The 14520-nt window shown below is 31.1% G+C and overlaps 1 protein-coding gene across 1 annotated transcript; it reads right to left on the bottom strand.

The window, feature by feature from the left end:
* Positions 1–5580: 5580 nt before the first annotated feature.
* On the bottom strand, positions 5581–12845 carry DNApol-eta (DNA polymerase eta). The gene is made up of 5 exons (XM_065505579.1): positions 12690–12845; positions 12565–12634; positions 12239–12506; positions 11680–12179; positions 5581–7510 (listed from the first exon to the last, which is right to left on the bottom strand). The coding sequence occupies exons 1-5, from the start codon at positions 12790–12792 to the stop codon at positions 5674–5676; spliced, it is 2778 nt and encodes a 925-aa protein (XP_065361651.1). The 5' UTR covers positions 12793–12845; the 3' UTR covers positions 5581–5673.
* Positions 12846–14520: the final 1675 nt, after the last annotated feature.

The raw sequence follows: 14520 nt of genomic DNA, 5'->3' as shown, positions 1-14520 counted from the left end.
TCCATTCCTTTAAGATATTTTAGGTCCCTTAGTGGGATACGAGTGGGATATCTATCAAAATAAATATTTTGTAACTCAAGATATACAATTTTTGATTTTTTGGCAAAATCAAAAACTTTTTTGACTTTTTTTTAAAATGGGCCCTTTTTGTAATTTTTTTTTTTGCTATAAAGAAAGCTTATTGGAAAAAAATTTTGATTTTGCAAAAAAAAATTGTATGTATTGCGTTACAAAATATTTATTTTGATAGATATCCCACTCGCAAAAAAAAAAGTCAAAAATTGTAAGTCTTGAGTTAAAAAATATTTATTTTGATAGATATCCCACTCGCATCCCACTAAGCGACCAAAAGGGTCTTCAAGGATAATATCTAAGCTTTTGTTTGACCTAAAAAAAAAGATTAAAAAAAGGTCCATTTTGAAAAAAAAAAGTCAACAAAGTTTTTGATTTTGCAAAAAAAGTCAAAAATTTTATGTTTTGAGTTACAAAATATTTATTTTGATAGATATCCCACTCGCATCCCACTAAGCGACCAAGTAGGTGTTCAAGGAAAATATCTAAACTTTATTTTAAGAAAAAAAAAAAAAAAAAAAAAAAAAAAGGACCCATTTTAAAAAAAAGTCAAAAAAGTTTTTGATTTCGGAAAAAAAATATTAAAAATTTTTTATTTAAATATTTTTTTTCGAAAGATCGAAGAAATAGCTATCTATACTATTTGGGACACATTTTGCTAAGAACAATAGGTAATAAGTTACATGGATAAGAAAAAACCCCTGTTTGACCAAATTTTCATATAAATTCTATAGATTTAAAAACAAAAAATTAAATTTTAAGTTCATTTTTTTATATTAAATACAAATAAGGAGTGAGATCGAAAAATTCTTAACACACGTTTTTCATTACATTTTTTAACCCAAGTATTATTTGAATTTTTTTTTGATCAAGTTACCTTTGAAAAACATGTCAGTTATTATGTGTAATGTCAATTATATTAATTTTTTTGTTAATCTGATTAAAATGAGTGACCAGAAAAAAGTGCGTACTGAAATTATTAAATATTTTCAACAAAACCCAACTTGGTCTTACAAAAAGTTGGCCAAGCATACAAAGGTCTGCCGTCAAACTGTTTCCAATGTTATTAAACAGTACCGGGAGAACTTGTCAGTTGATAGAAAACCTGGTTCAGGTAGAAGGAATGGTCCACATGATGTTTCTAAAGCCAAAAAAATAGAACGCATTTTCAAAAGAGCTCCCAACACATCCGGTAGGAAAGCAGCCCGGTTAGCTCAGTGCTCGGACTATTTGGTACGAAAAGTTAAAGCTAATGCAGGTTTAAAAACATACAAGGCTCAAAAAGTTCCTGACAGGAACGCTACTAAAAATTTAGAGGCCAAAAACAGAGCACGGAAATTGAAGTCAAGTTTTATAAAAAAATATTCTTGCTGCATAATGGATGACGAAACGTATGTTCTGGCAGATTTTTCGCAACTTCCAGGTCAAAAATTTTATGTTGCTGATGCTCGAGGGAATGTTGAAGAAAAGTTTAGGACCCAAAAGCAGACAAAATTTCCCAGAAAGTTCTTGGTATGGCAAGCAATATGCAGTTGCGGCAAAAGAAGCCACTCATTTGTTACAACGGGCTCTATAAATACCGAAATTTACATCAAGGAATGTTTACAAAAAAGGCTGCTTCCATTCATAAGACTTCATAATGTGTCCACTTATTTTTGGCCTGACTTGGCATCCTGTCACTATGGCAAACAAGCCCTTGAGTGGTACAAGAACAATAATGTGGTATTTGTACCAAGAGAGGCAAATCCTCCAAACTGCCCGGAGCTAAGGCCAGTGGAGAGATATTGGGCTCATGTTAAAAGAGAATTGAAGAGTACAAAAAAGGTGTCCAAAAGTGTGGTAGATTTTAAACGGAGATGGACTACATGTTCGAGCAAAGTGACAGAAAGCACTATAAAAACGTTAATGGAAGGGTTTCCGAAAAAGGTTCAAAATTTCATCACTAGTGATTAAAACTATAAAAATAATTTTTTTTGTAAATTGTAATAATAATTTCAATCAAATAAAAAAAAAATTAAAGCTGTAAGTTTAGTGGTTTCTTTTTTATAAACATATATGTATGTTAAGAATTTTTCGATCTCACTCCTTAGTTATGATCTCTTTTTTATGTTCTTCATTGTTCATAGTTCACAACAGAACTATTTTTTGTTAGTTTTTTTTATTGAAAATTAAATAAAATTTGAAAATAAATTCGATGTACGTTTTTTGACCATTTCAAATCTGGCAAGCCTAGTTTTATGATCATGTTATAAAGTAGAAGTTTACAATCTAAACTAAGCGTAGAGTTTCTGCCAATAAGCCAATTAATTTGAATTGATTTCAATTTCATTTGAGTCAACTTTGCATCTATATGACTTTTCCATCTAAGGCGACGATCGAGATGTATTCCGAGGTATTTCACTTCCGATTGTTGAATTATTGTTTGGTTATTGATATGAATAGGGGGGCATGATTCTCTACGCAATGTAAATGTTATGTGTGTTTTAACCATTTTTCTAATTCAAATATGTGGTTTTGTAAGTAACGAGACGCTTGTTGAGGGTTTTGATGAATGCTTAGAATAGCAGTATCATCAGCAAATGTTGATGTTGATGAGTGCGATTGTTAGTTGGCATATCAGACGAATATATCAAATATAAAAAAGATCCCAGGATACTGCCTTGGGGAACTCCAGCTTCAATGGGTTGTGCAGTACTTAAAAAGTTTCCCTCTTTAACCTTAAAAGTTCGACCAGTTAAATAGCTTTCCAACAGCTTATGTGTGTTTGCGGGTAAATTTTGATTCAGTATGTATATTAATCCAGCATGCCATACCTTATCAAACGCTTGAGAGATGTCGATGAAGAGTGCGGAACAGTATTTCTTTTCTTCAAGCGCTTTTCTCACCATATTTACACCATATGGGTTTGTTCGATAGTACTGTGTTTTCTTCTAAATCCAAATTGATGATTCGGAATACAATTGTTTTCAGTTAACATCGGGTACAACTTGTTCATAAGTATCTTCTCAAATAGCTTTGATATATTAGACAATAGGCTGATGGGTCTGTATGATTCTACTTTTGTGTGATTTTTTCCCGGCTTGGGTATCATGGTAACCAGTGAAACCTTCCATTCTGGAGGATAATATTCAAGTCGTAATATAGCATTAAAAATAAAAAGAATTATTTTTATTGCTATCCGGGGTAGCTCCATAAGCATCTTGTTGCTGATCTTGTCCATACCAGGCGCTTTCTTGGGATTTATACTTTTTTAAATACTTTTTTTAAATGATTAACAAACTGATTCCCTTTTTCAGTATCATTTCTTGCCCAACCACCACTTGAATTTCGCAAGGGGGACTTACATATTTTTATACATATGTATCTACTTCCCAAAATGATATCTAGCTGACGATCCGAGTTTTTAAACTTTTTTAGAATTACCTGAATACCGCCTCACAATCTCGAACTGAAAGTCGGATCGGTAATCATAAAGTTACAAAATATAAACCAATCACGTTTTGGTACTACGGATTCCAATGGCTCCGACCGACATGCCATTCGATTTTAAACGCTAGCAGCTTCCGGTACGGCTAACATTCGCAATGACAATTAACAAATCTCAAGGGCAGTCATTGTGTGTTTGCGGCATGTAAATTCTATGTCACCTGTTCCAGTGTCAACCAAACAAAAAATGTCGTGTATCATAGAGCATAGCAATGAACGAAATTATAATATCACAGAAAAGCAATCGAATACAACATTTCTTTATTTTAATTTGTTAATAGAGCACCATAAGATTCATTGTACATATTTTCAAATCAAATGTAAATCAAACCATACCCCAAACCAAAATTGTCATTAAAAAATAAGTTAATTTTTCTCTTTTTATCTATTTTTACACATTTCAAACAGCTTCTCTCTCACAAATTTACAAATCGAAAAAACATAATTTTTTTAATTCGATCGGACAACGTCTGTCGGATCAGCTAGTACATAGATAAAAGCTTGACGCGACAAGCCCAGCATCAGGAAAATATCACGACAAGTTTTTATATGATGTTTCTATAATGTAATAGTTTGACTTAACCATTTGATGTCAAATGTTGCTTATAGGCAACATTGTATATTTTCGGTCATAGTTCCTATAGTTTCTGTTATTTTTGCTGACGGTTTTTTTCCAACTGAAACTAATATATGTGAGCATTCGTTTATGAAGTTAAATTTTTAAAAGCTTTATAAGTGTTCATTTGCGAGCTAGTTCAATTGGTGTTCAGACGCGTGCAAAATAAAGTGGAATAAGTTGTTCTACAAAAATTCAAATAAAAACTAATCACGCATGATTTTTTTAAAAAGTGAATTTTACTATAAATAACAGATAAGAAAATGAAATAATGTTTGCAAAATTTAAAAGAAAAATTATTTTATATCAGGAATTTTACGAACACAATGTTGCTTATAGGCAACATTTGTCCATAGTAGAATTTAATTTTTTTTTTTTTGAAATGAGCCCAAAAGGTCTCACAGAATCAGAATTAAAACAGATAATCGATTTCGATTGGAAAATTCTGATGATGCAGAAGGTGAAGAAGAAGAAAAATTATAATTTGGAGAGAATAATTGAATCAACAGTTGATCAGGTAGCTGAAAATCCAGTTTCAGAATGCAAACACTGATGTCGTAAACAAAAGAAATATATGAATATACCTCGATCAAGACTGAAAAACGAAACATGTCATTGTTGAATTTTCAGTTGATGATACCAAACGAGCTTCTACACTCATCTGATATTACACCAATAAACCAACGCAAAAAAGGTCGTCCATCGGCAATCCCTTCAAGCATGCAATCAGATTCACCGTCACCATCATCTCCAGCTCCATCTAACATTTCAAACTTTTCATCACAAAGTTCATCGTTGTCAACAAAACGATCACACGTATCAGAACCTCCAAAATCCATGCGTCTTGATCAAGCCGATCGTTGAGTTGAATGGCGAGTAAAAGGAAGGTGTAGATTATCCCGCACCAAAATCAAATTGTAAGGTACACTTATGGTACAAGACACAAACAAATTGTTTTGTGTCATATCACACATGAAATGTATTAAAAATTAATAAAAATAATATGAAATATCAATATTTGTTTGTGTTTTAAAATGTACCACAATGGCGCAAAGTTGCTTATAAGCAACATCTCATAACGGTAAAACCATAAGTGATAGAGGCTGGAAATTTATATCAGTTTATATTCAAGGCTCAACCAATGACCTAATGTATTCAAAATATGTTTATCCACGACAACTTTAATTCTGACATCAAAGGGTTAATTTAAAATATATTGTCGTCTTTTTAAAGCATTGTTTAAAATATATTTTTTATTAACTTATTTTTTGTTGTAATGAAATACTAAATAAATACAATTTTCTTAACAACTTTTTTGGATTTAGATTTCTTATATACTGCAACATAGGAACAAATTCATAAGTTAATACCACAATTCAATAAATATAAATAAACGGCATAAAATATAAATAAAAAGAATCACTTTATTGTATATTAGTGTTAAAATACTTTGTACTTACAGAAAACGTTTCGGTTATAACAAATAAATTTAGAATTTATTACATATTAGATTGAGTAAAAAACTGTGTAATAGATTTAGCGTTAATCTTAGTCTGACGCGATGGCGCAATTATCGAAGAGTTCATATTTTTTCGTGATATATCGGATACCGGTTTCTTCACCACTTCTACTGTATGGACTTCTAATTGATTAAGTTTCCTTTGTAAATCTTTAGCCATATGGAAATCTTTGTGTTCCAAAATCTCCTCAATGCTAATAGGTAATTTACAAATATTACATGTTTCAACATTAGTTGTATTATTGTTTACTGGAACCTGAGTTTGATCATTGTTTAATGTAGATGCCAACGATGAAGACGATGAAGGTTTTAGAAATTTTGTTATATCAGCTGCTAATGGTTTTTTAATTGAATTGTTTAGAAGTTGCACCTTTCTCAACTTCTTATTGCTGTCATTACTAGGCGGTGATTTTGATGAATTAATTTTTGTACGAATTTCATCTCTAAATTCATTACGCTGTTGCTGACTGAGCTCTTGAGCAAAATGGTGATCTTTATGAGTCTGTATAGATGTTGGATCATTAAGAATTTTGACATTACATTGAGAGCAATTGGTAAATTGTAAAAATTCTGGTCTAAATTCTGGCATGGCAAATTCTGCATATTCGGATCGGTAATCGGTTGAAATTTGCACCTCATTATCTAAAATTGTATCATGTTTTCTTTTCATATTTATTAAAGCACTACTAGAATTTGATACCATAGCTGGCATTGGAACTTTTGAGTTATGAACGGTTTTTATCTCGCCATTATTTGTATTATTATTCAATGAGTTTGTCTTATTTTGTATATCTAAATTATATTCATTTTCTTCGTTTTGCATGGTATTTATATCATTAATTAAATCATTTAATTCATTATTGCTGCTATTGTTTTCTTCTGAGTTTAAATTTGTATTTGAATGACTAGTGTTGACCAATGTTATGGAAGTTTCGCTAGTTATTTCCATTATTTTCGTTGGATCCTCACTCTTTCTTAGGACTCGAGCAAAGAAACTTTTCTTTGGTATTTCTTTAACACTATCATCACTTGATATTGATAATTCATCTTGAGGTTTAGTTATTATATCAATGTGATTAGTTGGGTATTGTTCTAAACTTATGTTTGTCTTATTTACTACGTTCATATTATTATCATTTACTTCTAATTTTGTGGATTCTTTATTTGGGTCCTTCTTTATTGCATTTAAAAAGAAACTTTTCATATTTTGATACTTTTTTTCTTTAGGCATTTCTTTGGATGTACTACTATTTCTAGATTCTTCGTTTAGCTTGGGAGTTGATATTGAAGTTGATGGCAATTTTTGATTTTCGTCTTCACCTTCTATTTTAAGTTTCTGTTTTTTAGCTGCTTGTTGGGCAAACATATCCTGTATGTTATTTTGTGATTTTGAAATTGTTTCAAATTTACCAACACTTATACCTAAAAACTTGATTGGATTATTTAGGACACTTTCGCTGCCAGAGCGAAAGACTTGTTTTGTATTGGCTTTTATAATTTCTAAACATGTTTTGGCCAACACTTCAGTATCATAACACTGTATAGGGGCTGAACGAGAGCTTGATACTTCTTCACCATCAAATTCTTGTATAAAATTCACAACCATTTGTTTAGCTCGCCGATTATTTTCGCATATATCTTTATCCAATCTTTCGTGTATTTCTTTTGCCAATTCGTTTAGCCAATGTTGTAGTGTTTTTAAGCCGGTAATATTATTTCGTCCAGGAAACTTTTTACAGCATCCAATGCTTTTGGAGTAAAAACGTGGTGTAACTGCTTCAAGATCAATGCCGCGGCATATGTTATATAGCCAAGTGCTGAAATTAAAGAAATATGCATACATGTAAAAAATTATTTTAAGTGTACTTTCAAGATAATGAACGCTGAAGTGAAGTCATGTAATTAATTTAAATGAAATACCGGCTTATTTATCATAAATAAATCTATAAAAATATTAAAAATGTAAAAAATGCATAGACCAAATTACAAGCAAAACGGGAAATAAGTTTGACGATTTGCTAATCGCATTAGTTTATTAAAAGATTATTTATTAAATGTTAATTTTGATTTGAATGTTAAATTCAAATCGGATAACTCTAAACCTCGAACATTAGAGGTCAAAGTTCAATTGTTGGCAAAAATCAGTGTGTTAAACTATAATTTATAATTTATTACCGTTTTTCTTTCTTGATAATTATTAAAGTAGGTGAACTATGTATAGGACCTATTTATTGGTCGTACTAAGAACTTCTTAGCAAAATGTGTCCCAACACATTTAGGTGTGTAACAGTGCGAGTTTTGATACAGAAATTTTAATTTTTCGAAAACTTTAAATTTCTTGGGAGGATGAAAAATTTAAATTTCTGTATCAGAACTCGCACAGTTAAAAGTAATGACCACGAACCATGATATACCAACACCCTATCTAAATATTCCAGCAAGATTTATCCGCCCATCTTCTCCCATTTCCAAGAAATTTAGATTCATCCTCTCAAGAGATTTAAATTTTCGAAAAATTTAAATTTCTCTATCAGAACTCGCACTGTTAAATGTTATGACCACGGACCATGATAGACCAACATCCAATCTAAATATTCCAGCAAGATTAATCTGCCCATCTTCTCCCATTTCCAAGAAATTTAGATTCATCCTCTAAGAGATTTAAATTTCCGAAAAATTTAAATTTCTCTATCAGAACTCGCACTGTTGAAGGTTATGACCAAGGACCATTATAGACTAACACCCTACCTAAATATTAGACCAACACCCTACCTAAATTTCCGAAAAAATTAAATTTCTCTATCAGAACTCGCACTGTTAAAGGTTATGACCACGAATCATAATAGACCAACACCCTTCCTAAATATTCCAGCAAGATTCATCCGCCCATCTTCTCCCAATTTCCATGAATTTAGATTAATCCATCCATTATAAGTAAATTTTAAAAATTCCGAAAAAATATAAAAATATGTTTGACATTTATGATTTGACTTTTTTTTTGAAAAAGCGGGAGATTAGTTCCCGTTTCCATCGTGAGTGGTCCATTTGATCCAACCGTGTGATTATTATTTCATTTTGAATACACCTACCATGATTTCCAATGTTTAACAGTTAGCTTTTAAACAGAACTCTGTTAACTCAACTGGTTTGTGTCTAGGGTTATAAATTTCGAAATCTTATATATAAATAGGCCACACGTTTTTTTGTGGTATACTTTTAAGTATGTTATTGTCCACCAATATTGATGAAACATATATGGTTTAAAAGATTATTTTCTCTAGATGTGCACAATATGAATTCTTTTTAAAAATTATTTCATTTAAATTTGCTTGAAAAACAACATGTTTATGCACATCTAAATACACGTGTATTTGTACACAAACATGAACAAATATTTTTGCGTATACTCAAAGTAACTGTATAATTTCGTTATTAGTGGTCGAATTTTGACCACCAGGCGATCCTAGTTTAACTTCACACACATAAAAAAGTTCCCATTTTGAAAAAAGTCAAGTTTGAAAGTTTGAAGAAATAGCTATCTAAACTATTTGGGACACGTTTTGCTAAGAACAATATGTAATAATTTACATGGATGAGAAAATACACCTGTTTCTCCAAAATAACTCATCCCGATCGGAAGACATCGATTTCAAAAGTTGGTTCACTTGACATGAAATCCCCCATAATCCCCCAAGAAATGAAAATTCAACAAATAAAACGTATAACTTTTGAAATAGAAACAATTTTGTTTTCTCTTTTCAATCATTTTCAATCACGATGTTTATCTGCACACTCCTTTATTTGATTGAGATTGTTTGTTATACATACAATTTCTGATGTTAATTTTCACATTTATCATTTGAATTCCATTTTACTCTACCTTTTAATATGCGTTCCTGTAAGAACCAAAATATATAGTAGAGCTAATAGTTTTTTTAATAGTGAACAGGTTAGAAGCGCTACTGTGAAAACAAGACTGTATCGAATTGGATTACATATAGCAATTTTGGAAATCGTCTTAAATAGGTTCTGAGGAAGTTGACATCTAAAGATAGTGGGGACAAATTTGTCAGTGGTAATGGTGACACAACATAGAGACTACTTAAATATATTGGAAAAAGTATGAATAATGAAATTCGAAAATGTTTCTTGTGATAACAAGTATTCTATGGTTTTGCCTTGCAAATGCGGGGTCCAACAAGGATCAATTTTTATTTCATTCGTACCAGAGATGTGCTTGAATACCATTCAAATGACATATTTATTATTTTGGAAAATTGAATACTGAGTTATCACTATACATAAATTAAACGAATACTGTCATTGCATGATTCACTACAGAAGTGTATTGTTGCAAAATGCATGTAATTGCTTGCATATTCTGTAAACTCTTACCATTCACAAAAGCAGTGAATCAATATGAGTGTTTTGAATATACGCAGAGTTTTTTGATTAAATATACACTTTCCTATATGAGTATGTTTGAATTAATTTAAGACTATATTTAGAAGGATTTTTCTTGCATATTTAAATTTTTCAATATTTTTTATTATTTCGAAGTTCATTGTATCAAAATAAGACGAACCACGCGTGAAAATTTATTTAAAACAAATTAATGCACTGATTTTGTCTTATGCATTCAACTTATTATCGAGCTTTTATGAACTTTATCCCAAAAATTTTCTGTTAATTTTACAGTTTCGGGCTGGATGTAGAGTACCGGACGATTTGCATTTTATTGAAGCCAAAATGGACAAATTAGTTTTCCTCACCATTTTGAACCATTTTGAAACAAAATATAAAGCAAAGTACGAAAAAATTGGTATCGCAAACAACTTTGCCTTTATTCAAGCCTTGGTTGATCCATTGAATATTTTGAGAAGAAAGCCGCTCTATTTCCAATAATGCGAAATTTTAAAAACCAATTACATATACAGTTGTGTTCATAAAAATAGGAGTGAACCTATTAAAAAACAAGAGATTAATTTTTAACTAAAAACAACAAGATTTATTCCATTTGTTTTTGTGTAATGTAATGTCGATTTAATCCTAAATTATTTAAATAATTCATTAATTAAATAAAGCTTTTGAGAAGAAAGTAACGGGAAGTTAAAAAACAATATCTTAAAAATTGCTGTTCAAAATAATAGGAGCATTTCAGTATTGATTAATATTTACTATTGAAAAAGTTAAAAAAGCTTATGAATATTATCAGAAACTTTAAATGCGATCAGTATTTGGTAGAATATCCTTTATTTTTTATTACTGCAGCACATCTGCGAGGCATAGAGTCGATTAAATCCTGACATCGCTTTAGCGGAATTTGATTCAACCCATCTTCACACACGATATATTCACTTAATCACTTTAATTTATTGTAAATCACAATTGCTCCTATTTTTTTGATTCATGCACTTCATGGACAAATAAAGAAATCACTATAAAAAATCACAGAAATAAAAGCTATCACAATAATTTATTTTCATTTTGGTTTTTTACATTCCATTGTAACTACCGCTAGCTTTTTTACATGGTTTTAATGTTGACAGACTAACAAAATAACCTTATTAAGTTATGGGCAACTATTGCTCCTATTATTTTGAACACAGCTGTATGTGAGATTCACTGTCTGTTCCACGATGTCGAAAGTAAAATGAGTCGAACAAATTTGTATGAAAAACACTCAGTTTTTACAATTCTTTCGAATAGCAACTACTGAAAGCCTGTTTCACGATGTCGAAAGAAAAATGATTCGAACAAATTTGTATGAAAACTATTCGAAAGAATTTTAAAAACTGAGTGTTTTTAAAATCGACATCGTGATACTGGCTTTCAATAGTTGGTTTAAAAAATATATTGCATAATATCGAATTTTAATAACACAATATGCGAAAAAAAAAACATTTTTTTGGTTCTCCTGAAAAGTTGTTTTTTAAGATGGAGGGTTTTGAATATATGCCCTCGATATGTATTTCTAAAAACTTACCCATTTTTCTCATCGAATTTCCTTTGTAATTCCGCCTCAGTAAATTTTAACAACTGACCTAAGTAACGAATGCTTAAACGTTCGCACACTTCTTCCCCAAACTTAGCCCCAAGCCCTTTTATTTTTCCAACTGGCAGTGTTTCAAACAGACCAGGGATTTGGGCCAAAGGTAAAATCGTTTGCTTATTGGGTTTGTTAATGCCACAAGCTAATTTTGCCAAAATCTTGTTATGCGCAATACCTGCTGAACACTCGTAAGTTGTTTCTGCTTTTACGGCACTTCGAATTTCGCTTGCAATGGATGAACCTATCAATAAACGAATATTACTCTGTCGTACTGCCGGAACATCATTTTCATTGAAATTGCGATAGAAGTTATCATCATCAGCTAAAGGATTGGTTATAAAACTCGATGTGATTGTTGTCACGTATTCTCCGATTGTTGGAAACCCGACTGCATATGTATTTACCAACTCCTGAGGTTGCAATATGAATGTGCCCTATAGAAATATATGAAAACTGTGATTTAAATTTTACAATATATTCCAAGTAAACCAACATTATTCATTTCCTGGAGACGCTTATTAACAGCATCTGTAATATCAAGATAGGCTTCATCGACGGAGGCTCTTTCTAAAAGTGGTGTAAAACGCTGCAACACATTTGCAACTTCTTTGCCAGCATCACGATATTTCGTTAAATCGGCTTTTTCACGAACATTCGGCACTTTAACTAATTGGATATCTGGACACTGTTCTTTAGCTTCATCTCCTCGCATATGGCGTGTAACTCCTTTGGCACGTGCAGCATAATTTACTGCAATTATACTAAATTCAATAAAATTATAATTGATTTCACAATAACAATATTATTATTCAATTTTACCCCCCACCCCTCCAGGCATTATATTGCACTACTGCCAGTGGTTGATTCTTTAGGGAAGGGTCCAATTTTTCTGAAAAATATTAGTAATTATGTGCAACATGAAAATAATTTGTTATAAATTTTACCTTCAACTTGGCAATAAAAACAATCCATATCCACTAGAAGTATAACTCTATCATATTTGTTTGTCATTGGAACGAAATTCCTGGCTGAAGTACTGTTGGACATTATGAACACAATTTCTCATTCATTTATTCCTAGAAGGACGACAATATTTTATCAAAAACAATGCGAATCTATTTAATGATTTTGCCTTGATAAAAACAAACATTTTGCGCCAAAGTAAATTAATAAAGTAGCGACAGTACTACAACAAATACAACATTTACAAAAACCACAAGCAATTTTGTTTTTGGTTTAAGGTCTGAGCTGTCAAAGTTGCCTGTTGTTGTTTTTGCTTTTGGGCTTGTTGTATTTTTCGCCACAACAACCACAAGTGAATTGACAGTTCAGACCAAAGTAAAAAAAATAGTCAGCTGTTCTACTGAGTCTACTTTATTAATTTACTTTGTTTTGCGCCAAGCCGTATTAAAAAGATAACAGCCAAGGCAAGGCGAATTTATAAACAAGGTGGCAAGCAAAGTAAATTAATAAAGTAGACTCAGTAGAACAGCTGACTATTTTTTTTACTTTGGTCTGAACTGTCAATTCACTTGTGGTTGTTGTGGCGAAAAATACAACAAGCCCAAAAGCAAAAACAACAACAGGCAACTTTGACAGCTCAGACCTTAAACCAAAAACAAAATTGCTTGTGGTTTTTGTAAATGTTGTATTTGTTGTAGTACTGTCGCTACTTTATTAATTTACTTTGGTGGCAAGCAAAGTAAATTACTTTGTGGCAAGGTATATTAATTATAAGGTAGTGTTATCAGACCAGCTGATCGTTTTTTGCTACTATGTTAATTTTTCGCCGTAGTGCATTATAAATGTCAAACTTTGTTTACATTTTGTAAATGTCAAACTTTGTTTTGCTGTTAAATTCGTTTATGTTTTAAAACCAATAATAATACTACACGAAATTAGTTTTATTTTTAAAAACATCAAATTAAATTACAAACAGATTCAAATTTATAAACATTTTTTGTTTAACAAAAATTCGCTTTGATTTATTTGTTAGCTGTTTTTGACATTTTTCCCTGCCAGCCAATTCGCCTTCAAATGCAGGCACAATGTCAAACTACATATAAAAAAAATATAACCAATTCGCTCGGTATTCTGAATTCGCCGATGACACTACCTTATAATTAATATACCAAGGTGCAAAGTAAATTAATAAAGTAGACTCAGTAGAACAGCTGACTATTTTTTTTATTCAGTCTGAACTGTCAATTCACTTGTGGTTGTTGTGGCGAAAAATACAACAAGACCAAAAGCAAAAACAACAACAGGCAACTTTGACAGCTCAGACCTTAAACCAAAACCAAAATTGCTTTTGGTTTTTGTAAATGTTGTATTTGTTGTAGTACTGTCGCTACTTTATTAATTTACTTTGGCTGTCACCTTGTTAAATACGCCTTGAAATGCACCTTGTGACACCACCTTGTATGAATTCGCCTTGAAACAAAATTGATATTTTTATTTAATTCACAATAACAAATCATTCACAGCAATAACTTATGTGACGGTTGCAAAAAAATTACATCATTTATCAATGGATAATTTAAACTTGTTTAGATGTTATTAAACCAATATCTACAGGTACATATTTATAGCATACAGACAAAATTGTGTCTTGCTCTTCTATTATAAAGTAATACATATTTCATAAATTGAAGTGCTAGGGTTCTATAGTTGAAACAAAATGTTGACTTTTCGAACATTCGACTTTTTAAATTCTTGAATAGTCGACTATTCGATTTTTAGTAATTTATGAAAAGTCAACTTTATTATTTAAAT

Source organism: Calliphora vicina, chromosome 3 (genome assembly GCF_958450345.1).
Source record: "Calliphora vicina chromosome 3, idCalVici1.1, whole genome shotgun sequence".
NCBI classification, from domain to species: Eukaryota; Metazoa; Arthropoda; class Insecta; order Diptera; family Calliphoridae; genus Calliphora; species Calliphora vicina.
The sequence above is the reverse complement of the archived record's forward strand: the minus strand, read 5'-3'. Positions and strand labels throughout refer to the sequence as shown.

Excerpts from the sequence above, each read along its gene's own strand:
- DNApol-eta (XM_065505579.1), bottom strand. The coding sequence starts at position 12,792 with ATGTCCAACAGTACTTCAGCCAGGAATTTCGTTCCAATGACAAACAAA. Across the intron at positions 12,635-12,689 it reads TTTTTATTGCCAAGTTGAAG|AAAAATTGGACCCTTCCCTA; the intron begins GTAAAATTTATA and ends AATATTTTTCAG. Across the intron at positions 12,507-12,564 it reads AATGCCTGGAGGGGTGGGGG|TATAATTGCAGTAAATTATG; the intron begins GTAAAATTGAAT and ends TATTGAATTTAG.